The 26,781-nt window shown below is 40.5% G+C and overlaps 2 protein-coding genes across 3 annotated transcripts in view; one reads left to right on the top strand and one right to left on the bottom strand.

Annotated features, from left to right (window-relative positions):
* necab2 (N-terminal EF-hand calcium binding protein 2) overlaps positions 1–26,781 on the bottom strand; it is a 159,399-nt gene that overhangs the window by 13,721 nt on the left and 118,897 nt on the right. Inside the window, exon 13 of one of the 2 annotated variants that reach the window (XM_069685849.1) lies at positions 19,901–25,486. The exons of the other annotated variant lie outside the window; for it this stretch is intronic. Coding sequence (XP_069541950.1) covers positions 25,458–25,486 — 29 coding nt within the window. The 3' untranslated portion in view covers positions 19,901–25,457. Of the gene's footprint in view, positions 1–19,900; positions 25,487–26,781 lie in introns of those variants that run through there. 2 annotated transcript variants of the gene reach the window in all.
* Positions 672–17,836, top strand: slc38a8a (solute carrier family 38 member 8a). Its single transcript, XM_069687092.1, has 10 exons — positions 672–875; positions 5,178–5,376; positions 6,128–6,284; positions 6,724–6,828; positions 7,946–8,003; positions 12,054–12,168; positions 13,608–13,755; positions 14,038–14,240; positions 14,318–14,369; positions 17,637–17,836. The coding sequence occupies exons 1-10, from the start codon at positions 672–674 to the stop codon at positions 17,737–17,739; spliced, it is 1,344 nt and encodes a 447-aa protein (XP_069543193.1). The 3' UTR covers positions 17,740–17,836.

The following is a 26,781-nucleotide window of genomic DNA, read 5'->3' as shown; positions in this document are numbered from 1 at the left end:
TACACAATATCCAAGGGATATTTGACCAGTGATATTTCACAAGGCTACTATGTCTGTTTATTGTATCTGTCTATAAGGGGAAAATTAGCTAAAAGAGCAAACATGAATGTACAAGGCTAATTGATGTACTGTATGCCCATTGATTGTATGACAGTCAGCCTAAAGCTTATTTTCCCTGCAATACCTCAGTAAGGAACACATTAGACATAGGCTAAATAAAAATACACACCAGCACCAAAAAAACAGGGCAGGAAACCTAATACAAAATTATTCAAAAGTGATCACAAACACACCATTACAGAAAAAAGTATTTAATAAAAACCATACTGTAAAAACTAGCCGAATAAAACTGACCATTATAAATAAGGACACTTGAAAATTAAGTACAATTCAACAAATGTTAAGAAAAGTGACATTTTCCGTAGCAGCACCTGAAGGCAGCAGCAGCAGAACCAGCCCTCCACATGAACCATCCACCCACCCACCCCTCCCTTCCTCCCTCCCTCCACCCGGCTCACCTTGCTCAGCGAGCGGCCCGGCCCACAGAGCACAGCACCGTGCCCGGGGAGTGGTTGAGAGCTGACCGACGGCCCGCTTGGGTGTATGTATGCAGCCTGTGAGCGTGCGTGTGCGTCATTGTGTCCAGCCGTGAGTTTCCCGCCGGTTGAAGCATGGAGGAGTTAGCCAGAGAGAGCATCAGCCTGCTGGCTTCAGCCTCAGCCAAGCCTCCGCTGGATGTGGCCGCCGGGCCTCGGCTCGGTTCTGTGGGGGCCATTTTCATCATGCTGAAATCTGCTCTGGGAGCCGGACTCCTCAACTTCCCCTGGGCCTTCGAGAGAGCCGGGGGCGTCCGCAGCGCAGTCACCGTGGAACTGGTGGGCAATTTCTTTGAATATAAAAATGAGGTTATTTGAGGCTATTTCTACTCTAAGAAGATAACGTTTCTCTGCACTGCTGGGTTCTGGTTGAGAACCCAAAAGTTGATCCAGCAAACTGATTTCAAGGTTATTTATCAAATGTAGAGTTAACTTTTATATTTATTTCTGCAAGAATTTACTGAAGGGGAGATGCATCTTATCTAACGCCACTGAGGGCTGAGGTTCACTGAGATCAATTAGGGAGATTGTGATCTGTTTCACCTGACCAACAAGCCATGTTAGATTTGACCTCAGCACCTTAAAGATTCATTTTATCTATCTGAGTCTGACTTTTCTTCTGTTGTTAACTTCTTTCTCCAGTCTGTCAAACCAAAGCAGTATTAACATGTTTTGAGGAGTATATGTTGCACCTAACCTTTCTTCCCCATCTACTGAAACCACAACACCTGGTGCATAACACTGCCATCCTAGCAGTTTAGAACTTTGGCACTGAAAAGTATTTGCATTTATTTATTTGTTAAAGGTTTCCAGGCCTTTCACTTGGCTGTTGATCAAGCCTTCATGAAGTTAACTGAAATTTGAAGCCAGTTTGACACAATGGCAACTTTCTGCTCTGTCACGTTTTGCACACTGGCCTGGAAACTCTTCAAATTAACTCACAGTGTGAAAGCATGGAAGAGTAGTAGTGTTAGGAAAAAGTTGGAGGGGATAGATTTTTCTTTTTCACTTTCAAGGATGAAGTTGAAATGTCAAAGTCAAGCTTTCTGTGGGAGGCATAACAAAACATAAATCAGAGGAGGCAGATTTTTTCCCTCAAAGTGTGTGTGTTTAAAAAGATCTTCCCCCTCTGATTATTTTTTTTATACCTGTCACTTTACTTAAAGTTCATCTTTATTCATAATGCAAAATAAACAAATGTTCCTATTTTTATTTTCTATGCTATTCTCTTTTGTAGTGAGAGTGTCATCTGAAAATCAGGAGGGTATTTTTGGAGGTAAAATGTAAGAGCTTAAATCCATATGTCCTGAAAGTTGTAATGTTTACTAACAGCCACAACAGAGCAATTTAAGTCCACATTATAAACATGTATCAGAACTATAGGGGTTTGAAGGTGTGGTTACAGACCCCCTCTGGTGAAAATCAAGTGTTTAACCTTGTAAACATCTCCATGTGGTGTTTCTCATGTGCTACAAGACATATCAGGGACAACATCAGCAGTCATCTCCATGGCTGGGCCTGTCTGCTTTTAAACTGCAGTGTACCAAGGACAGGCTGAACAACACGTTTTCAGATTGGCAGGTTTGAGATGTCACAAACCTAAGGAGCCAATCCCGTTAATGGACGGGGTGACTCTATGCAGATCATTATTTGCAACCTATAGCAACCTCTTCTGCAATGCAAGAGCCAGCTGTGACCGTCATCGTAATTTTTGCAAACTCACAACTGACTACTAACTAGGGATAAGGACTAATACTCGAGTACTCATCATTATTCGAGTAACGTTACACTACTCACGCATCTGCGCATGCGTTGTTTTCGGCTACAGTAGTTAACTCCATTAGCTTACATGCACCATGTCAGCTGTGACCAGGAAAAGTGATGTCTGGAAGTAGCTACTTTGACAAAAAAGACGACGATAACGTGTTGTGCAAGATATGTGGTGTTAAAGTTGTATATCATAGAAATACTAGTTTTATTATTATTTTAAAGCTGCATGTATTGATTTTTGTTGCCATCTTCATTTTACATTTGATAATGGCCAAGAAAAAAATTACTGTCCAGCTATCTGACGGTAAATATATCCGAGGTGTGGAGAGGCAGTCAACAGGCATCCGAGGCACTCTGGTGTAGAATAAAAATCCTTTCTTATAACATGGATGGGTCAAGTCAACGCGTTACCTGCCCTATCCTTGATGAGTGCCTGGTCCTTCACCTTAATTTCACTACAAGATCATCTACACCAGTTTTTTTGACCCAGTGCAGCACTCCCTTATTTTTTTCTTTTACATTTGACAGTATTCAAAGATTTATAATCAGAATTCAAACCCAAGGCTGAGAAGTGAGTGTGAGAGAGAGAGAGAGCGAGTGAGAGCAGCGGTGGCTGAAGGACCTCGGGAGTAAAAGATGAGAAGGAGCGGCATTACTGAGAATAAAGCTTATTCAGAGAAACAAAACTTTATTGTCCTTTGCACAACCCTGCATGAATGTGCCGGGTTTTGTGTGATCTCATCCCGTCTGCTGACACCTTTCAGTCAAATCGGTCAGACACAGAGCTCATTGTGCATGAGTGAGTCTTCCTCCAATAACAGCGTGTGAGGCAGAGGAGTGGCATTGACTTTTTTTTTTTGGTTGGATACTTTAAAAATCTAGTTTAATCTTGCTCGTTTGTCCAAAATTTCCTACGCCAGCTTTGTGTATAAAAGTTGTTCAACAGAATTGCGCTGGGTCCTAAAACTGAAAACATAATCCCCCACAATCCTAAGATGAACAGTAAATGCTTATTGTGAACCGTTAAAGAGCTTTGAAGTTTTTTTTCTGTATAATCAGACCTTTTTTTTGCCAGTTAGGCCCATGAAGAATTCTAAATCTGACTGGACACTAGACCAGCACAATATGATTAAACACTTATGAAATACTGTACTAGCCTAAATATTAAGAGTGCATAGCCTTTAAGCTATAACTCTTTGTTTCAATGTCTATCTGCTGTTACAAAATACCTGTGTTTGAAACCTGTCTTTCCTGAATCCAAAATTTGTTTAAAATACTAATAATTTTTCACCATTAAACTGACACCAATTAATCTGAGGGAAGCTGATAGCTAGCTTGGGCTTCTTCTGATCGCATCAAAGCATGGCCGTTATATCCAGGGCTCCATCCAGTAGGTAACATTTTTTACATGCTTTGTGAAAAAGCATGACTTGTTAAAATAACGTAATTTTGCCTATTCTAACAATGTATAGCTCTCAAGAACAAAAGCCTAAATGATGTAATAGAAGAACTTGAAGAACCTTTACAGGGTTTCCCTAGTAGATAGTTAGCATGTCAGAGACCTCAATCACTTCTCTGTCAGGCAGCCAGCTCAGATGGCAGGTGGGTGGCAAGCTGGGGAGAAAATAGTTTAAAAAAGATGGGTTAAATATAAAAAATGCTAAAATGTTGTTGACACCAACTTTAATGCAAGTTCATGTCACCATTTTTGGTAATCAACCTTGTTAGCTAAATGCTAAATCAAGCTATCTGGCAAGCTCTTGCTCAAGTATAACTGTCAATCAAGGTAGGTTTGCCCTGCATCTAATAGGAAAAAGGCTTTTATTTGTTTATAACTTAGTGGGTATATGCTGCTGACATTTCTTTGCTTCAGATTTCAGAAAGTTGGAGTCTTCTTGTCTTCTGTACATTGCACACTGCCAACAGTAACTACAAAAACTTTGATTAGCTTTCTAGTGTTTAGAGCTGAAAGTTGTCTTATTGTTGTATTTTATTTACAGTTTCTCAAATGGTATCAATCAGATTGTGAAGTCTATGCTCATGTGCAAACCTGAAACCACAAACCCTCCATATAACAAATCCAAGTATAACCCTGCACATTACCACTGGCATATTTATCAGCCTAAGCTGTTCTTTTTGTTTAGTGTCCATTGCAAATTTTAGATGCTAACACGATTAACATGGTTAGTTTTCGTGTTGGCCTTGTCCTTATGAGTATGTTAGCATGCTAACATAAGCCATTACCTCAAGCTCTGCTCCTCAGAGGCTAAAGCCTCACAGAGGTGCTTGCATTTCCACAAGTTCACATGTTGGGCAGCACCTAAGAAGTAGCAAAGTTTCATATCAAGCCCTGATTTGTGGCATTATGTAATTCAGATTTAAGGGATAAAAGCAGCACAGAGACTACGCACATTTTCCACAGCATTGTCTTGTATTTCTGCAAACTAAAACCTCAACAATTACAATATCGTTGGGAAAATGTTATTTGAAGAATGAAGGCATTTATAAAAGCAGAGAAAATATAAAGATGTAAACAGAGCCTTCACTAAATTAGGACAAAAACAGCTCAGAAAACGCAACAGATCAAGAACATTAAACAATCAACTAACCTTTTAATGAGTGGCAAATGCCAATGTAGTAAAACTCTGTCATTTGTAACATGCTGCAGTGGCATAGAAGTTCTACACAGAGTGGCTTTAAGGTTTAAGTTTATTGAAGTTTAAAATGTTACTTTGAAGCTATGAGATTAACGCTTTAATATATTTTTCCTGAAAATCTGTCTCTCAATTATTCTTTCTTTCGTCTGCTCAGATCTCCCTCGTGTTCCTGATCAGTGGTCTGATCATCCTGGGCTACTCCTCGTCCATCAGTGGCCAGTGCACCTATCAGGCGGTGGTGAAGGAGGTGTGCGGGCCAGCCATCGGTCAGCTGTGTGAGATCTGCTTCGTCTTTAACCTCTTCATGATCTCTGTGGCTTTTCTGGTGATAGTGGATGACCAGCTGGAGAAGTGTGAGTTGGAGAGTCTGCTGTATGGATTTGTAGGTTTTGGAGAACCCTTTTATAACTTATCAATCTTTTGGTGCTGACTTGTTTGGTAGGTGATCTCTCATATCTTTTGATATCAGAGTGGATGAATCCTTGCAAGACTTAAGTCCCCTCAATAAAGTTCAGATTTAAGTCTGTGCTGTTTTTTTCCCTGTGAAGGGTTGGGTATTGAGTTTAATCACTTCCGATTCGGCTGATTGATTACAATTATTTTGTCCTCCCTCATGTGTAGCAACCTTAATAATCAGTTCTTCAAGATTTCCCATTTCGATTCCAAAAAGTCAAAGATGTGTCATAATATATCTGACATGTAGGTCTCTACCTATACCTGTAATAGGATTGCGCTCTTACATAGAAAGCTTGACTAAAGGTTCTGGTTTTTTTCAGTTCAGCGCAGCACCGAACTCTTATATTAGCCTACATGAGTCTCATGCTTTACCTGTAAGACATTCTGTTTTATCAGTTCTGAGTAACATGAGACCTCTGTGGATGAGTTTCAGCCACCTTAACCAAATATCAGTGCATCCTGATAGTTCAGACTTGGGTGACAGAGTCATTAAATGTGGTCAACAGAGACAACTCATGAGTGTGGTGTGAAGAGGGTGTCTTGTTTTTCCTCTGTTCACATCAGGAAATCAGACTTTTCTGCTCCTAATCTTTAGGGCTGAAGCAGTTTGCATTTAAACTCTGTCTCTGTGTTTTGTTCACCTGTCAGTGTGCGGCTCCCTGTACGAGCTGGTAACTGGCTTGCCGGAGTCAGAGATGCAGTATCACTTCTACACGGACCAGCGCTTCGCCCTAACACTGCTCTGCGTCATCCTAATCCTGCCACTGTCCATCCCCAAAGAGATCAGCATTCAGAAATACATCAGGTCAGGTGTCTCATGTCACAGGTGGAAGTATGTATGTGTGCTGTGGTTTTAATATAAGACATTAGAAGAGAATGTTACTGTTCCTATGAGTTCATCACTTTGGAATTTTTAATTTATTTTTAACAAAGTGTATTTCTAGTATAATAAGTTGTTTTTAAATGTTCTTATTTTTTTTCTATTTTTATTTTTGTTTTAGTTGGTCCAACCTTTGCTTGAGAACAAGATAAATGAATTCCATCTAATGTGCATAAATGTCATGTTTATTAGCATGAAGTCAAGCACATCCTGGTATATGTTAAAATGAATACTGATGTGATCTCATTGTAGATACTGACCCTGTGGTCCAGTGATCCACACACGCATTGCACTTTGACATAAATGTCTCAGTGTTTGTCTGGTTTTTGTCTGAAGCAGGCGTTTTGTCTCCGTCCTCTAACAGCGGTTTGGGCACTCTGGCTGCGACCTACCTGACCATTGCCATCATCATCAAATACCACACCATGCCTTCTGTTCTGGTTCACATCACCCCTCTCTACACCAGTGGGTATGTGTGTGTGTGTGTGTGAGAGAGAGAGAGAGAAAGGGAGAGCGAGGACAAATGATAAGAAATAAACAGTCTATTCACTCCACTGGTCACAAAGGCTGGTGAAGTCAATTAGTCTTCGGGACGATGTGTCGAGCTATTGACGGTGGGTTTCCTTGGATGTGTAATGCTTAAGATAACAAAATATTTTCTTTTCTTTTAGCATTATTTATTTTGTGTACACTTATGTAAAAAATGATAACACTTGTTTGTAACTGAAATATAAGGCTTCAGCCAGAGGATGGAATTTAGCTGTTACCAGTCTTTATTCTAACTAACCAACTTTTTTTGCACTTTGCTTATGGCATGATTAACTATTTAGATATAAGTTGTTACTTGACCATTTTTAGATGTACTGGTAGGAATATGTTACCTGTGGACATAGCCAAGCTAGCTCCCTACCCCTATTATAAGTCATTACCATCTGCTGCCTGTAGCTCCATGTTGAACAGATATGAGAGTGGTGTTGATCCCCTCTTCTAATTCTTGGCAGGAAAGAATAACTGCATTCCTTTCAAACGTCAAACATTCTTTTAAGATTTATGTTGGTTTCCTTCGATGGCCACAGAGTGCGTAGCCTCAGCAGTTATGTGCAATGAAGAAAGAGTAAAAACAGACGCAAACAAACAGAAATCATTTATTTCTGACCGCAGGTTTGTATATTCTTTTTAGAGTAAAGTTTTTTCTGTGGGGCTGTTTTCTTAGTCTTAAGTATCATTAATCACCAGGGCAAGTACATGTTATGAGGTTGCTTCCAGAAAATATGAGTGCCATGGGTCTTATCCATAAATCTGCTTTTAATCCAGGACACCAGTGCAGACAAAGTAGATCAAACAACTGCGCTCCTCTCTATCCTTGAACTCCTGTGCCATTGTTTAGACATGCTGTCTGGCTTACTGGCTTACCCCTGCTGCTGTTGTCAGCTGAGCGACTGTGGCTGACGGATGATCTCTATAGTGAAGCATCTTTAAATGCCATGGCATTATAAATCGTGCCCCAATAATAGCTTGTTTCTTTTTCTTTTCGTGGCATTTGTGAACAGAAAATGACTCTTGTGTCTCCTCCTGTCTGAGTGCAGGATCAGCTCCTGGGCCTCCATGTTCAGCGTCATCCCCACCATCTGCTTTGGTTTCCAAGTGAGTGCTACAATCTGAAATTTGTTCATGCAAGACCCTTAATCTGTTGCGAACCTGGTTTTGGAACATCATGCTGTGGAAAGGCTGGAGGCAAGCGACTGTGCAGCTGTTTGAAGGTTCATGCATGTATGCATGCTTCAGGAGGGAAATGGCTGAACATTGGAAATAAATGAATGTGACTTAATTAAAAAAGTGATTACCCAGCAAGGAATACACACATGTTTTAATATGTAGCCATGCAGATACAGTGCCTTGCATATACAGTATAGCCACCCCCCTTGGCTTTTCCACATTTTGTTACAATTGCAAATTAGTCTAATAGCACAAATTAAAATCTAAAGTTCTAATTATTTACTCTGCTGTAAAACTCCTGACCATGATCAGGTGAAACTAATTTCCTTCAGGAATGACGACTATGAATACTTCCACCGATGTGAACATCGATGTCAAAATTGTAAGAGGACATTTATAAATCTACAGCATCATAAACCAAGAAGCTCACCAAACAGGAGAAGCACAAAGCACGGTTAGGTTATTTTAAATATATCCTAATCTTTGAATATCTCACAGGGCACCATTGAATCCATAGAAAAAGGGAAAAAATATGAGACAAAAGCTAATTTTCCAAGAGATAGCTTTCTAGTTCAACCAAGGGAAGAAGGCTTTAATCTTAGGAGAAACCAAGAGGCTAATGCTAACTCCAGAGGTACTGGAAAGATCCACAGCTTAAGGAGGGAATCTGTCCACAATGCGCACTACACCTGGCCTCTACGGAAGATTGGTGAGTCTAACGGGGCAGCTGTGACTCAGTGAGAGAGTTGGTCGTCTTTCAATCGGAAGGATGGAGGTTCGATCGGACACAACTCCCTCAGTCTATATGTCAATTCTGGTCAGATGACACCAACTTGCACTTTTTGGCCCTGGTGGTTCTATGCTGCAAAAAAAGGTGGATAGCTCCCTCTTTGTTTGAGCCAGAAACTCATCCCTAACAAAGGAGTTCAAGTACTTGCTCACAAGCGAGGGTGAACGTTATTGTGTGAACAACAAGCTAATTGATGCAGCATCAGCAGTGTTGTACTGAGGTGTTGTGGTGAAGAGGGAACTGCGTTGGAAGGGAAAACTTTTTTTTACCACTCAGGCTACATTCTTACCCTCGGCTGTTGGCATAAACTAAAGGTAGCAACCAAAAGAATGAAATTATGGATAAAAACGAACAAAATGAGATTCTGTGCCAGGGTTGCTCGGCTAAGGCTTAAAGACAGTGTGAGGAGCTCAGAGATCCAGAGGAAACTCTTAAGTAGAGCAGCTGCTCCTTCACATTAAAAGTAGCCAGTTGTGAGGGGTTGGGCTTCTGATACATGTCTCCTGGGTCCCTTCCTTTGGAGTTTTTCTGTACAGTTCCTACACTTCTGAAGAGACAGACATCTCGACTGGACTGGACCAGGCCCCAAATAAGTGTAGGAAAATGGATGGAAGTATTTCCTTGGAGCAAAACACTTCAGGGATGGTAGATCATGTTGTGGAGGTGCTTTTCCTAAAAAGGTATGGGAAACGAGTCAAGATTGAGGGCAAGATGGTGGGAGCCAAATCCAGGACAATACTTGGAGAAAGTCTTCATTAGACCTGAGACTATGGTTGAGGTTGACCTGCCAGCTGGACAGTGATCCTTAGCAAACAGCCAGAGTTATCAGACAGAGCTACACTGAAACAATGTTATTTATTTAGAATGCCCTGGTAAATCTCAGAGCTCAGTACTATTAATCCCTCCTAAGACCGACTCCTTTTTGCTCTTTGGTCCAATAACAGCTCAGCAAATCTGATACACAGCAAAACCTCAAGTTTGCCCTTTGTTGTTATTCTCAGATATACAATGTGCCATGCTCATCTATTTGAGAAGAGAAATTTAAAGATGTTTCTCCTAAAAGCTGTACATTGACCGTGAGGAAGGCAGTGCAATTATTCCACTGCTAAAAAACAAAGACAAAGAAACATGGCAAGTGCAAGGATGTGAGTGACTTTAACAAGGGCCAAATTGTGATGGCTAGATGTCTAGGTCAGAGCATCTCCAAACTGCAGCTCTTGTGCTGTGTTCCCGGTCTGCAGTGGTCAGGACCTACCAAAAGTGGTCCAAGGAAGGAAAACGGGTGAACCGGCGACAGAGTCATAGGCAGCCAAGGCTCATTGATGCACGTGGGGAGCAGAGGCTAGCCTGTGTCGTCCTTCCAACAGAAGAGCTACTGTAGCTCAAACTCCTGAAAGAGTCAATGCTGATTCTGATAAAAAGGTGTCAGAACACACAGTGCATCGCAGTTTGTCGCATATGGGGCTGCGTAGCCTAAGACTGGTCAGGGTGGCAGGTGGTCATAATGTCACTGCTGATCGATGCAGATGCAAAATGTAGTCCTTGCAAACGCTATGTTGCCTGTTCCCCAGAAAATAACTGGAAAGGAAATACACACTTTGTCAACAGGTTAATTAGTAGAACACAGAAGTTGAGAGGAACTTTGGCTCGGTTTATTTGGATTAATTTCTTTTTAAACAGCAGTTTGGAATAAGGTGTAGAAGAACAGGGAATACTTGAGGGCCTAATAGCTGTTTGCCCTTGTGTCTTAGCTATTGTTTGTGTCAGGCATTTGAAAAGAAACAGGCATAGAGCTTTGAAGGCTAATTTGTTGGCTAAAATTAAATTGTAATTATTTAAGGCCTGAGTATGCTTGAAAAGAACCAGTTTGTTGAACAAAGGAGAAAGTGTGAAAGCAGTTTGGAGCAGTAACTCTGGAGATTGGAGTGAACAGTCTGCTGTGATAAAGAAGCAAAACAAGATAAAATGGGCTTAGTGGTGAATAATTCCTCAATGGCTCAGAGTTGTAATACTTCTGTCAAACAAAGTCATGGAGGTAGCATCATGTAGCAGAGTGGCTAAGATACTCACTATATGAACGCAATGTCCATGGTTTGATTCTGCCAGGGTTGTGAGCTATGTTGTAACCTGTTTGCATTCCTGTTCTGACTGACTACTAATATACAGCAAAATGCCCAAAATTTTGATAATGGCAAATGCCGTTCAGAAACCAACCCTGACCTTATTTATAAAGTCTCTGCTGGTTGCCTGGCAACCTCAACCTGATGACAAGAGTTCAGGTAGTTACTATCCATGGCCTAGAAATGGCCAAACGCAGTTAAACAATGTTTATATGGATTAAAAAACAGGATGCATAGAGGGTTTTCTTAATAATCCTTAAGCCATTGACTTTCTAAGGAGAGTCTGCTTGAGCGCAGTGTAAAGGTCAGCTGTGTGTGGCCGCTGTGCTCGGTGGGAGCTCAGCAGAGTGAGTTTTTCATATTTAATATCACGGTTGTAGAATGCAAGAAAAAGACAACTCAGTCAGTCTAAAGAGACACACAGATGTGTTACTTCCCAAGTTGCTAAGGCAACACCACAGGGATGATGGCAGGGTCTAATAAAAAGGGTACGCGCAAAAGGACTGATGCATGTCCCCTCACAAACACACACAGAGTCACGCTCCCTCAGGGTGAGTGATTGCACTGCAATAGGTTGAAAAGAAAGCTGATGAGATCCTGAGAGGAGTGGAGGAGGGGGTGGCAGGATGGGGGAAGTGAGATTTAAAACCGGCTGATGGCAGCTGGGATCAAGTAGGGACAAGAGTCTGTATCCTGACCTCTGTGATGGTTTAACTCACCCCATTGTGCCACTTGGAGCCCACAGCCTCCATTTAATTCCCTATCTCATCTCAGTTCATCACACCGGTAGAGATCTGAGATAATCAGACCTTCGGATCCTCACCCCCACTGTGAGCTGCAAACAGATGAGATGAATCCAAGGTTGGCGGCGAGACAGGAAAACAATCTATCCGAGCAACATCTAGTATATCTGTCAGTGGATCTGTATTTTGTTTCACCAGGCGAACAATATTACAGTTTATATAATCTTTTTACCCAGAGAAGGGACACCAGTACATGAAGTCTGCTGCTGTAGTGATGAGTTGGATTATAAACTTGTTTTCTCTGCGCTCTATTTTCTTTGTCCAGTGCCATGAGGCGTCCATCGCCATCTACAGCAGCATGGAGAACCAGCGGCTCTCTCATTGGGTCTTCATCTCTGTGGTCTCTATGATCTTCTGTCTCGTCATCTATTCCCTCACAGGTCAGACACGTTTCTACTTTGCTTTAATTACAATACATGTACACCTGATCTCCTTCACACATTCCCAGTGCAATTTGAGCAGCAGAGAGCATCAGGAGGGGATAAAAATCGTTTGTGTATTGGTTGGATTAGATACAGGGGAGCCTGTTGCAGAAATATGATTGGAATACCTTTTACAGCTGTGTGAGTCACATAAAGGTGAAGTAGTGAGCATACTTTGGAGGTTTCGGCTTCAAGGTTATAAAATGATGTTTCCTCACAACTAAGATCTGTAGCAGCAGCTGAGTCGGTAACTGAAAAACTATAAACTGAAATTCCTCAACATCTGTCGGATGGACTCAAGTGAAATCTGTATTCTGTGGTATCCAGGCGAAGAATCATAATAATGATGGAGATCCCCATGATGTTTCTTTTAGCGCTGCTATCACATTTTGATTGAAATGTCTCAACAAACTCTTTGTGAAACATGAATAGATTCAGTGTTTTTATCAGTTTAAATTACTCGTTTTCTGAGAGGAGAACTCCTCCTGAAAACTTGTGAACCATAAATACTAAAAGAATCTTATTCTTCAAACTATCGAAGCACTTAGAAACAAGCTAACTAACTCTAGTGGCAGCTTTGCTCGCATATTGAGCAGAAGATGTCGCACCTCAATCAGTGCAATTGGAAGGAGGGACACACCAGCAGACGTGTGTGTGTGTGTGGGGCATGTGTGGAGACGCTGCTTCAGGTATTGGAGAGAGCGCGGTGGGAGAGTGTCCAGTTAGTTAATCGATCATGGATGACCATCTTTTTGACTGCATATTTGGCAACTAATTCTATTATGTTTCTTTTTTTATCACTTATTTTAAGTGTCATATACCTTTATACCCGGTATTATGGCAAGAAGGTATTATAGTATGAAAAATTGGATACAGCTCAAGCCTAGCTGTATCCCAAATCCATACTACATATTCCAAACTGCCATAATAACATATTAACAGTCAACTGTTTATTGAAACTATTCACCCAAAAGATTACAAAGAACTTTTCAAAGCTACGCTACTCTGAAACTAACTTTAAATGTGATGAAACATTTCCAGAAACATCTCCAAAGTCAAGAAAGCACTATTGAACTTTTGAAAAAAACATTTCTCTCTTTTTTGTTTTCACTCGTAGTTTGTATGCCTCTGCACATATTGCATCAATCCCTGTTAGAAGTGATTTTGTATGTTAATTTCATGTTATATTGTATGCTACAGTCCGAATGTAGTATGGAATTGGCAAAAGATTGAGAACAATTTTTAGTGTCTTTAATGAGGGTTAACCAGTAGGTTTGCTGAACTGAACACTATATACTTATACACTCAGCCAGTGTAATCTTACTTTGTCCTTATGACTTCACATAAACTGTATTTGTCTCTGATAGATGGGCAAACACCACCTTTCTGTTTTGCAGGGGTTTATGGGTACCTGACATTTGGAAAGGACGTGAAGGCTGACATTCTGATGTCGTACACCGGCGATGACATTCTGATGCTCATTGCCAGGCTGCTGTTTGGAGTCTCTATAATCACCATCTATCCCATCATCCTGCTGCTGGGCAGGTCGGGCCTTAGTTAAGTTATAGCAATAAAATGAAAGGTCATAAAAAGAATTGATCTTTGTTAGAATTTTTGTGAAATAGTTACAAACTTAATGGTAAGTTAAATTTCCCACATGATGAGTTTTATTTGCGGTCTATTCTACCTGATGTGAAGGCAGAATTTTTGTAAGAAAGAGCTACACATTACCCCGGAAATGTTTACTTCACATAAGACGATGTTTTTGCTGCATGAAGAGTCTAGATCTAATGATCGATCAAAAACGCTCCCATCCCCGCACACCAGATCAGTGATCCAGGACCCTCTACTGAGTTGGCGTCGGAAGCGGAACAACGTGGTGACGGCGGAGTTTGAAAGCCGCAGCCGCTATGTGCTGACAGTCCTGTGGATAATGGTGACGTTGCTTATCGCCACGTGCGTACCAGACATCAGCAAGGTCATCAGCGCCATCGGAGGGATCAGCGCCTTCTTCATCTTCATCTTTCCAGGTAACAGTCTGGTTATAGATTCATGTTCTTTCAAATATTTGTGCAACCTTTTAAAACCACGTGTTGTGTTTGAACAGGACTCTGCCTGATGTTTGCCATGCAGTCTGAGCCAGTGTCCTGGAGGACCAGGTAAGAATAAACCTTAATTTAAATGTTAATGTATTGTCAATATACATCTAGATGATAATCCAAAGAAATACAGAAGAGACAAAGAACTGAACTGCCAGAGTGGGTGTTAATAACTGTGTTCAGTCAGAGAATTTGAATAAGGTCCTTGGTCTTAGAATAGACTCGGTTAAATAGTTTTCCTCTGTAGGTAAAAAAGGCTTTCACCTTCTTCAGACCCAACACTCAGTGGACACGCTGCATTTTGACATTTTGGTGCCCAAGCCAAATCTGAGTCATTTATTATTGATTATCTACTGAGTACAGCTCCACAATACACACTTCACATAATTAAAAGTTATTATAATAAAAGTCACTTTAACAAAAAACCTAAAAACTAGTTATAAAAGGACAGAGAATTTCCCTTAAGACAGCCACAAGGCTGCATGGATAACAGAAGTATCCACCAGTGTGTTGCTTTGGTACAGTCTAGTGTTAACACCATAGACTGTATAAATAATGGGCGTAGTCTCAGTGACGTCACCCATTGGTTTCTGAAGCAGCGTCTTGAAGCCCGAATTGCGCCGCCGCTGGGGATCGCCATATTGGAAATGCCAGAGCCGGCTAATCCAGAGGCAGACAAAGAGGCGGAGCTCGACCGAGCTAAAGCCTATGGCTGAGCTCTATGGGCAGGCCGCATGAATCAGCCAGCTACGGCTATGAAGCTAGGCTATATGCTCCTCAGCGTAGCTAACGGTTATTAGTCATAGACTGTATAAATCATGAATGAGCTGGTTTGACTTTCCCAGGAGGAGATTCTGTCGGTGACTGACTGCAGGTGTTTAGTTATCAGACTAAAGAAGTAGCGGACTCGATGCTCGATCGCCCGGTGAGAGAGCGGCGAGCCGACACGTAACAGGAAATTTAAAATAACCGATCTTCTCATCAGTGCAGTCCGCTGTAATCTCTTAAACTCCTGACTCCTATTTACTGGCCGACGATTAAATAAATGTTTGATAAAAACTGTACAGGCTAACAAGCAGCTTAAGCGAGCACAGTCTGCCTGCTACTTAGTGCTAAAAATATTTCAATACAGTAACACTTAACTCACCGAAAAACTGGAGCTCAGACTTCTTGCACAGCCATAAAGTTCCATAAATCCCACAGAGAGAGATTATTTGTCCAAACTTTGAATGAAAAAATCCCCAAAAGTCTCCAACAACACAAACAGGTGAAGTTAAGCTCAGTGTCTGTGTCTGTGTTGACGTCTAGCAGACAGCCAGCAGGATCCACCTGTCAATCAAGTGATCCGGCCCCTATGATTTAAGGGTTAATATAATTAAAACGAGTGTGTTATAAAAAAATTCACCCCCCGTACAGTTATCTTGAACAATAAAATTAGCTATTTATAACAAAACCGTTTTTTGTTCGAGGCTGTAAACATGTTTATTTCTGCTGTAAAAATGGGCATTTTCCCACCTGCTGTAATGTTATTTCTTGTTTTCTGGAGCCAGCCTCAAGTGGCCACTCGAGGAACTGCAGTTTTTTGCACTTCCGCATTGGCTTCATTTTTCAACACCGGAGGTTGCCGCTTGGTTAACACGGATTAAATGCATAAAATATCCTTATTGCTTTTTCTCCTGGGACTTTTGTTGCACTCACATCGGCCTGGTCAAAGTGGTTATTGCAGACAAATTGTAAGACACTTACAGAGAGTTCAATAAAAGGTGTGCACATAAATTTGGACCACGCAGATTGCATGAAAAACTTTGCTGCATTGTAGTGTTGCTGCTGTAAAGCAGTCATCAACTCTTCCACCCAAGGACCGGATCGGGCTCAGTGGCCAACATGTTCAGTTAAAAAGGCCTTTATTGGCCCAGATACAGATCTTTGAGACTGGATAAGGACATCCCTACTCTGTACAATAAATATTATTTATTTTTTCCACAGCAGGCTCTGAAAATAATGAAATCAGCAGTAAAATGTTTGTACTGTTCACTGCTTGCTGTTATTATATGAATGTAAGGAACAGTGCAGCCTCAGGACCTCATCAGATTTAAGACATTGTTTTTCTTGTCCGCTGTTTTAAAGCTTTAAACACTTTTGCTGTTGTACAAACTTGTTAGGGTTGGGCATTGTAAAGGTAAATTGTAGGTTGCTTTAAAGTAATAATCTCCAAGATTTTTATTTAAATTAATGTCTGTTAAGTCACTATCTATCGCCAAGTGTTGTGAGTAAACAGTATTATACTGTGGCTGAACAAACAAAGAAAAGATGGATGACTACAGATACAACTTCAAAAATAAGTGAAAATCAAAAGAAAAAGAAACAAATTTGACGCTCAGATGAAGCAAACAGTCTACAAAGGAAAGCGCCCGCCAGCGAGGAAAATCAAGAGTTACAACCGGAGCCAACCATAGATGTCACACATGTAACACTGTTTGGATATCTGGGAAGTGTGCATCAGCAATTACAGTTTATCGCCATAGGTGCCGTCAAAGAATGAAAATGAGATCTTCGAGATAACAACTCTAATTAAGAGCCGTGATATAAACATGAAAGGTGTTATGGTTATTGTAATTGTTTGGCCTGATTATCAGTGCTGTGCGTAGTAAAAGCTGCAGCGATGGTGTAACACATGAAGTCAATACAGGATTTTTTTAAGGAATTTGTGGCGATCAGCGTCGTTATTATTGATACTTCTGTAAGTTGACTGGCTTTTAAATATGCCACTTGAACTATTTTTTCCTTTTTTTCAGTGCTGTGCGACAGAGATTTTAAACCTGAAACTTTCATTCAGTGTTTTTAATGGTTTTTATCATAGGATACTTTTGGAGAGACGACCTCTGGATAATTCAGCTCCTGCGATAAATCTAAGGGTCATTTTGAGACTTAGTTTGTAAAGTTTCCATCCATAATGTGGCTCCTACATCGCTCTGTGTACAATGACTCAGCTAAAAATCTAAGTTAAGACCCTGCGTCTGCGTCTGCTCGCAGCTGGTCAGTCAAATCTCTTCTCAACTGATGATTGTAAATGTTGACTCTAAGGGGGGAGCTAATCTGAATACACAGGCACAGTACACATTTTAACATTCAGTGTAAATTACATCTACAGAGGATATAATTTCAATAATCTGCTAAGAAAACAGAGAAAAAGACTCTCATAGTCTACCACTAAGATTCAAAGTAGTTTTAATTGTAACCATTAGAAATGATGCATTTGTTTACTGGTTAAGAGTTGCTTTCTTTAGTAACATTACTCTCTTGTCTCTTGTTCCTTCTCCTCTCCAGAGTCATCCTCACACTTTGGGGAGTTGTGACCTTGATCTGCGGAGCTTTCATTTTCGGCCAGAGCACCACTATTGCCGTCATGCAGGTCCTCGGAAGGATCTGATCATTTCCTCCTCCCTTACTGATCCACGGAGACAGTGGTGACTAGATCTTAACTTGTACTCGCACATTTCCCCTCCCTCGGAGAGCCCATTGTTGTATTATGGCCACTGTGGACTCTCTAACTGACCCCTGGACAATCTAGAGCCCCTCAAAGCTTGCAACGTTTTCCTGTTGCCATGGTGAGAAAATACCAGTGTCAAGGTTTGTTACTTTCATCAGGGCTAAGTGTTGCACCCTGGTGCTGAGCTCTGTCGCACTGAAATAGTCTGATTGAAATCCTCAGGTATTTCTGGAGTTTGTTCTTTTGTAGTAGATCTGCAGTTGTCACAGTAACTGCGCATATTGGTGCTTATTTGTATTAAACCTGCCGCTATTCAGAGAACATTTACATAAAGTGAGAATAAGAACCTTAAACTGATAATGAGCCGACTGTTATAAACATGTTTGTCACTTTTTATATTTGTCATTTTCTTGAACACTAAAGCCTCCAGGTTTCCAGGTTTACTGCCATCGACTGCATGTTACCACTAGAACACGCACTGCAGAGCCACATGACACTGAGTGGACTGAGGTTGTGATTGTAAGTGATGGGGAGGAAGGATTTCTGTCAGTACATGTATATTTGCATTTGTATGTAAGTAAGACTTGTTATATCTGTTTTGTATGTCTAAAAAAAAAAAAGCTCCATTCTGTTATTTGACAAATATAAAATGGTGTGTAAAGTAGTCACATTTAAAGTGAATGAAAAGCTAATGGAATAAAATACTATTTATATGAACCCTCTGGTAATTGTGTGTCTGTTTGTTGAACAAGATGCCTCATTAGGACTTGAGTAAAATAGCAGACAGTATCCACTAGTTAGGCTAAATCTACCACAAGAGACCCACATCAGATATTCATAAGCTCTCTCCAGTGTTATCATTTTACACCTGCACACATTTGGGGGATACAGACAAAAAAGATTAATTGAGATCAGGAAAATTTAAAGCAACAGAAGCCAAGAGATGAGATTTTTAGTCTGAACTGTGGGTCAGTAGGATACGCTAGAGCAGCCTTCACGTCCCCTGGTGGGATATCAGTTATTGGTGGGACGCTAAAGCTATTCTGGTGTATCAGATTAGTCCTAGTTGAAGCCTCACACACTCAGCTTAAAAAGTGTTTTGATATACCCGCTAGATAAAATTCTTGTTAATTGAAGGTCTGAATGACAAAATGACCATGAATCTTTTAATGTTAGATCCCCCAAGAGAGCAGGGGCCTACACAACGAAGCAGGCTCAGCATACCGAGAGTATCTTTTAATTATCTGGCTTCACCGACCCTGACAAAGGAGATCGCGCTAAGAGGTCACACAATGCTGGTTATCAACTCGATAAGTGAACCCAGGGTTTATATGAGCATGTTCACATAAAACTGGCAGAGCTAGCAGTGCATGACCAATCACACACATGTTGTCGATGTTTATCAGTAAAGCACGATTAATATCTTTCATGAATATAGCCCGCTTCATAAAATCATATGATAAAGCTGAAGTGTTTTACCGGTCTCTCTCCCTCCTCCCTCTCACGAGCTGCTCCTGAATCAAGAGACCTGATGGGTCAGTAGGTGATGTAGTACAGGTTGATCTCTTATCTCCAAAATAACCTTGAGCTGGGTGTTCAGCATAAGTTACCATGGTGATCTACCCCAGTAAGAAGTGAACCACCTTCGTAGTACTTAACCCTGAAGTTACAGGCTACAGAGAGAACACACTGCTGCTCTGCCCAATCCAGCTGCCATCAGAAACAGACTTTACTTAACAGACCGTGTCACTTCACTTCTCATGTCCTTGTTTCCTTTCTCCTCTCATCCTTTGTGGAGGGACGTAAATACAAGTAAAGAAAATATTTATGCAGTTTATAAACTTGTTGAACCCATCACATCGTTGTTGGCCTGAGATTAGGACGTGTGGATTTTTTGTTGCATACCTGATAGGAATGTTCATCAAACCATGAAATAAACGTTGTTGAATTGGAGATCGTCCAGCAGGATGATTTGACAGAAACTCCAGCATCGAATAAATGAATATAAAAATAAGTCTCAGATCTACCAGAACTTTTTAGCATAAAACAAGAACTAATATGAACCACCAGAAAGATTAAAAGTCAAAGCCACAACACGCAGTTTTCAGTTTCATAGTTTTATTGAATTGTATCACTCTACATCATCTAGAATTTCAACAATATATTCTTTAAAGACCAAATATAATACTTGCATCCCTGCAATAAGTCTCTACACTTAAGAGAAAGCTGTTTTACTGAAACATACATTAAGAATTAATATTTCATTAAACATTGCCATAGAAGTGAATGTTCATTCTTCAATTCCATTGTTCTAGTCATATATATTTTTAATATAATAGATTTTAGTCTCTTTCTCCTTCATAGGAATACTAGAAAAGAAAGAAGGTAAGAAATGCACAAAACCCATTGAAGAGTAGCATGGCCTAATACTACAGCAAAGAAGTTACTGGACATTCAGTTGACATGCACTCAGTTTAAGGATAGAAAAGAACACAGCCATAGAAGGGAAGAGTTATTGCCTTGATCATTGGCCTGTTATCGTGTCCCAAAGCTTGTTGAGGTTAACTCGGTGACACGCTTCCTGTCCAACAGCTGCCCTGCAGGTACAGAAACTGATGCTGCCTGCAGAAGGCCTGGTTTTTGTAATGTTGCTGGAAAACAATCACACCCTGCTTCACTACATTTCAATGGCATAACTCTTTCATTGTATGACGAAGCACAGGTTGCACTGAGGAGTAGGAGGATAGAAAAGAACAGGTTGCACAGTCTGAGGGACATTCAGGAATGTATCAATAGGAAACAGTATTGGCATTTCTGACACTTCACTCACTATCTACCTCATTTACACAACCCAACCAAGCTGGGCACAATGTACAGGAAAGAAAGCCCTCGATTAGAGCGTTTGTGCTGCATTCAGCCGGGCACTGGAGTACTGTAAATCTATGGCTATCAGTATAGTAAGTCACTGACATGTAAACATCAATCCATGCAATATGGCTTTATGTTTCTATTCAGATACAGCAGCTCCTTCTCAAGTTTGTAGTGGCACAGGAGTGCGAGTAGTATTTTTTTAAGGAGTGAAACGTTAAAGGTGGCTTGTGGAGATTTTTTGTAAGCAATGTCAGTTTCCCTCACTGTTGCTCTGTCATTAGCTTAGCTGCAGTTAAAGGTTTAGGACGAGTTTAAACCTGGAGTCTGGAACAAAATGACTTGATCTCCTGAAGACCACCGTACTGTCCTCAGAAGCTGAATTTTAATCTAAGCAGACATGGTTCAAGAGAGATCTTAATTATGTCTAACCTGACAAAAATCAAAGGAATTTTCTTTAATTTAAAACTGTCAAATATTCACCAGAATAATTGACAGTAATAGAATTACCGCTGAGAGGTTTAATGCCAACGCCAAACCAGACAAGCTGGAGCTGACATCCACCTGTGTTTCCAACAGAATGACACTGTAATTGTGGCTGGAACAAAGGGTACTTTCATATACTGAATGTTTTGAAAGGACATAATACTTTAAATACTGACACCTGAGTGGTCTTGGTGCAGAACACAGTGTTGAAATATAAACTATAACAGACTGTAATAGACAGATTTAAGTTGAAAAATGTTAACCTAAACCCTGCTGGGAGCCAAGGTAATGGTGCCAAGACATGGAAAGCTATGGTCTCTAGTGTTTGTTGGAAACCTTGCTGCTGCACTGACTGCAGATCATGGCAAGACAAGCTAAAGGCACAGACAACTGCCCATAAGAGGATGTAAAGTAAGACTATTGATTTCTTCCACTGGGAACAGGACACAGACATTTAAAATGTCCTTGTTTAAAAGGTTATTATTCAGTGCATCTCCTGAATGTTGGAGGGGATTGGTAGGGGATTTTTTTTTACTTTCTGTGCACAATAATGTCAGACAAGTTTGGTATCCAGTATGACTGTAGATCTGCATATCATTACATTTTCACTTCTGATGCAGAGCAGACAATTAGGCTACTGTGTTCCTCTGAAAAACCTGCAATGGGCAGGTCTTAGTACATCTTTTGACACAGGAATCATGTCCAGTTAACATGCAGCTGCATGTCAAACATCTGCAAGTTCAGATTTAACATGACCCGTTCTAAACCACAACTAAACAAGTCGTAAGTGACAGAACAGACTTCAGGTCTAAAAAATGAATGTTTCCTACATTGTTTATGAAGAGTTTGCGAGCTAGAAGCCTCCAGCTTTATTGGTGTATTGCAACATTTCTTGGAGCTTAATGACTACAAATGTTTCATCTGAATAATAGCGTAAAACAGCATCAGGAATACGTTTCCTATTGCCTGCACTGTACAGAAGAGACCCGCTTGTAAAACCTTGTTTTTAACTGCTCCACAGGGCATCTTCAACAGTCACTCAGAAATGACTAAAGACATTTCACAGATAAAGGAGCAACGCCTTTGCATGCCTGTTCTATAAGCCTACTGTATACGTTTTCTTTATACTTAATATATTTAGTAATATTTAACACATCCACACAGTCCTGCCCCGCTCAATGCAGCCCAGCACTCCAATAGAAGGGCACGGTGCTGGATCTATATTAGTATCAGTGTAGCTGGATCCCCACTCACTGCTACCACAGTACTGAGAGATGACAGACTGGCAGTCAGTCACAGATGAAAATAGAGAAAATAGACTTAAGAGTGAGGCGGATGGTAGGATGGCACCTTTGAAAGATGGAGATATAAAGAAGGAACAAAGCAGGTAAACAGTAATACTATATACTGTATTTCTAAATACTCTCATCATACTCAATCACCTCCTATATACTTTAAGTCACAATATTCACTCATTTTTACATTGTGCTTTCTGAGTGAGAGTCTGATTGTTTGACAATGGTGGGCTTATGGTGGGAAGGTTAGGTGAGTCTGGGGGATGTTGCATTGAGCTCTCTTGATCCCAGTGTGAATGGAGATTTCAGCTTTCATTTGTAACAAAGATCAAGAAGCATTACGAAAGATGCAGAGGTGGGTCTGATCCATTTCCAGCAAATTTGCCGGAAAACATGACAATGCTCTGTGGGTCATCATATTACAATAAACCAACAATATTGCATCTTTCACAACTTGTGTTTTGATGCAGCAGGCCCAGCTGATCAGACCCATCCAGCATCTGTTTTTTCTGTAACATACATGTTCCGTTTTCAATAAAGTCAGGTTTAATGGTGGTTTTTGTGTTACGCCTGGGACACACTGCAGACCTGAGCAGCTGCCTCCCTGAACTGTTACGGCTGGCACTGTCCCTGTGTCCACAGAAACAGTGTGCCACCTACAGTGCTGCTGCTGCCAGCTCTATTTCTTTACATTAATTATGCTCATGATAATGGCTATAAATAATCAAATTAAGGCTTCAATATGACTATCCACGGATCATTTCCACACTCTATTTTTAAGAGAATGGCATGCGGGTCTCAGAATTTTCTCTTGCTATTCGGCGCTGCAGCAGCGTGAGCCACGAGCAAGTCGCGCTACTCAGGTGTGCAGTGTAGACAAGCGTTAGAGGTATTGATGCTGATGTGGTGCTGAGCTAAAAGTATGCTGAGTTATTTGAAGTCCTATTTCAAAGTCAAAGTTCTTTTCAAGAGATATGTAGATGTCAGAAAAATGCAATGTTGAAACTGTCTTTGTATTAATAGCATGTCAATGCAACTCAGAAGTGGTGTTGCGTAATCTGATGCTGAGAGGTTTCCCTGCTTACTGGGAGTTTAGAGCACATTCAAAAAGAAAGTTATCTTGTTAAAACTCCTTCAAACCTCCTCTACCATGTGGTGATGTTTAAGGCTTCATATTCAATGTCATTCAGGTGGGTTTATATCTGATGTTTCTGATGGTGTTCTGACTCAAACCAACTGTTACGAGAAGCTGCAATGCCTATTTAGCTACTGCCACTTCCACTGAGGAAAAATTTGCACCATAGCACTAAAGATGTCAATAAATACAAATATATTCAGAACAGAACAACATTCTCATATGTACAATCTCTTCTAGACTTACACAGCTAATATAAGCTACCCATCGCAAATTCAGACAAAGCATACACAAACTAAAGGCAGAAATAAAACAAACTTTAGCTGCATGGAGAACAGTGAGGTGCTGCCTTTACCTCTCCTTTTAGTCTCTTCTGTCTCAAGGTAGCAGCAGACTCTTGTCTTAGTCACTCATGATCGCTCGACAGCAGAATGATCTGTTCATCTCACCTCTTATTAACCTGATGTCAATGTGGAGTGATTCCACTCTTAACCCCATAGTGTTTGATGAAATAAAAGCTACATAAAGAAATTTAAATAACTAACTCTCTGATGTCTCGCTACGTGTCTGGAAAACAACGACTGGCATCTACATGCCGAAATATCTGTGAGGACTGACATCACACAGAACTGGCCCCTCTCTTATGGGCGGGCCTTTGGAGACATGTCATGTCACCGTCTGTTGTTCAGTTATAACTATGATGTCTGCCTTCACAGACATCTGGGTTTAGGTTTATGTTGCTTATTTTAAACCTGTGCCGTGAAATAAGTTCCTGCTATCAGTGACATTACTCCCACAGCAGCCATTCCACATACATGTGCCTGTGGAGAGGAAACTCAACAAAAGAAAAGTCAAACAACAAAACAAATGGATCTGAAGCCCCTGTACGAATAAAGGCTTGTATTTGGAAGTAAAATACTCAGTGCCAACATCCAAGAAAGGGTTTTCTCTTGATATTAGATTCATTGGCAGACTGGTACAAATGCTTGTTCACATTTAATAAAGTTTAGACCATGACCTTGGTTCTCTGATAGCATGAGTGAGAGGATTGTAACCTACAGTGAGATGCTGAGGGAAGGCTTGAAAAGAACTCTCTATCTCGCTCTCATGAATGTACAGGAGAAAGACTCAGAATTTAGTGACTTGGTAAAGAAAGTCTGACCGCTAGCTAGGGCGCTAACTACACTTCTAGCTAAATTCAAGCATTCAGTTTTCCTGAGATTGCAAGCTAATCTTACAAATAGATCAGTCGATAGTCCCCATGTACTCAACATGTCGATGTGAGTTTGGAATGGCTGATGTGAGAGTAATGTCCAAGAAATCAACAAACACACAAACTGAATAATTATTAGAACTCTGTATATCAGAGCAAATGTGGAATGAGCAGCGTCTATGAAAGAAAAGTAGAATAGATGAGCTACCTGTGGTGAATGTATCCTAAAAATTGTGACAGAAATGCTGCATTCCCAAATGCACTACCCAACAACAGTAACTGCTACATGAAAAACTCAACGCCAGGGTCCTTGCTACATGACAAACTCCACCGTACAGTGGCTCAAAGCTACTTGAGAAATGAACATGACATATCCGATATCTTCAGGCGCCAAACTTCTATGGTGAGATAACAACGCATTTCAATAATCTCACATTGTAAAATGCACTGTTTGTTGAATTTTCACTGCAGTTGACACCATTCATTTGCACTGTGTAAACATGTACTTACAAAAAGAGTTGAGGAATGTGAGGGCTGAAGGGGGGGTGGGGGTGAGAGGGGAAGAATCGCAGGGGGAAAAAGGTTTAGGGTTGGACAGGGAATTCAAAGAAGAAGAGGGGAGTGTCCAGGAGTCTTGGCGTGTTGTTGAATATCTTCATGCTCAGTCCCTGTTCACACTGCACCAGGCGGCTGCAAACAGAGATAGAGGGACAACAAGCAACAACGAGGCGGGAGAGAAAGACAGAGATCGAAAAGAAATGAGCCCCAAAGGGAGGAACAGACAGAAGAAAGACGTGCGAGGAAATGAACGGAAACAGATTGAATTGAGACGAGAAAAATTTGGCAAGTCAGAGAAAGAAAGAAGAAGACAGAGAGTCAGGGAGGAGAATGAAAAGAGCAGAGGGCGGGATGAGGAGAGACAGATAAAACATGAGAGTTAGAGAGGGAAGAAGTACAAGTGGCTGTCTGCCAGGCATCACCTCAAGTCACTGACAGCCTACGCCTCCGAGCATGGAGGCATGCCAGTGTCAGACGTTTTAAACGGTGCCAGGTTGCTTTAGTTGTTCAGAATGCCTCTAAGCTTTAGATAATTACACAGCCAGCCTTCCTGACAAACACTTATCAGTTTCTCCAGATTATGAGGAGACTGTGTTATGGCTCAGTTCTGCTCTGTAACTGCAATTTTACATAATGTCTTTATGTCCTGTTCATTACTCTTATTCTATTTTGTTCTATTGTTTCTTTCACTGCTGACGAGCTGAACGATTTATAACCTACAATTTCAATAAATGGCAGAATAATTATTTATTTATTATGACAAACTCAAGCCAGACATTCACTCTTTCACTTGTTTGCTGCTTTTCTCTATTTAATATCTTTATTTCATTTAAAACAGGCTATTTTAAGACGTCATCTTAGCCTCTGAAAAACATATTTTGTGATATTTTACAAACTAAACATTATATCAGTTAATCCAAAAGTGAAATAGCAAATCAGGAATTTACTCCATTGAATTAGTATTAAAGTGTGAAAGACGACTTAAACATTCCAACATGTAGTGCACTTAATTCACTTTTTCACAAATACTGCTTTGGGCTAAACTTACAGTTTGAAGTTTAAATATGCTGGAAAATATTAAATATTAAATACTGAATATTTTTTTTCATGCCAAAACACAATGTTGTCACAGCACAGTGTCCCCATAAAGCCCCCCAAAATGTAAAAATGTTAAAATTTCCTTAAGGGGACAATAAAGTGTATCGTATTGTATTGTAAAATGCCAAGCATAATTATACATGTTCACAGCTGCATGTATATCTTTAAAACCAATTTCCTCATTATTGACTGCATGGTGGTAAGTCTGTATATGACTCACTTTTTTAAATGACATTAAAGATGAAAGATTATGCATAATGAAGCAGCTTGCTGTGCTGTTAACTTCTACTATTATTTTATTTGTACCCCAGCACTAATTAGCACATATC

Source organism: Semicossyphus pulcher, unplaced genomic scaffold (genome assembly GCF_022749685.1).
Source record: "Semicossyphus pulcher isolate SPU_LCO1_2020_fin unplaced genomic scaffold, fSemPul1.0.p SCAF_8, whole genome shotgun sequence".
In the NCBI taxonomy this organism is placed as follows: Eukaryota; Metazoa; Chordata; class Actinopteri; order Labriformes; family Labridae; genus Semicossyphus; species Semicossyphus pulcher.
Note: the sequence above shows the minus strand (reverse complement) of the source record. Positions and strands in the feature narration are given on the sequence as shown.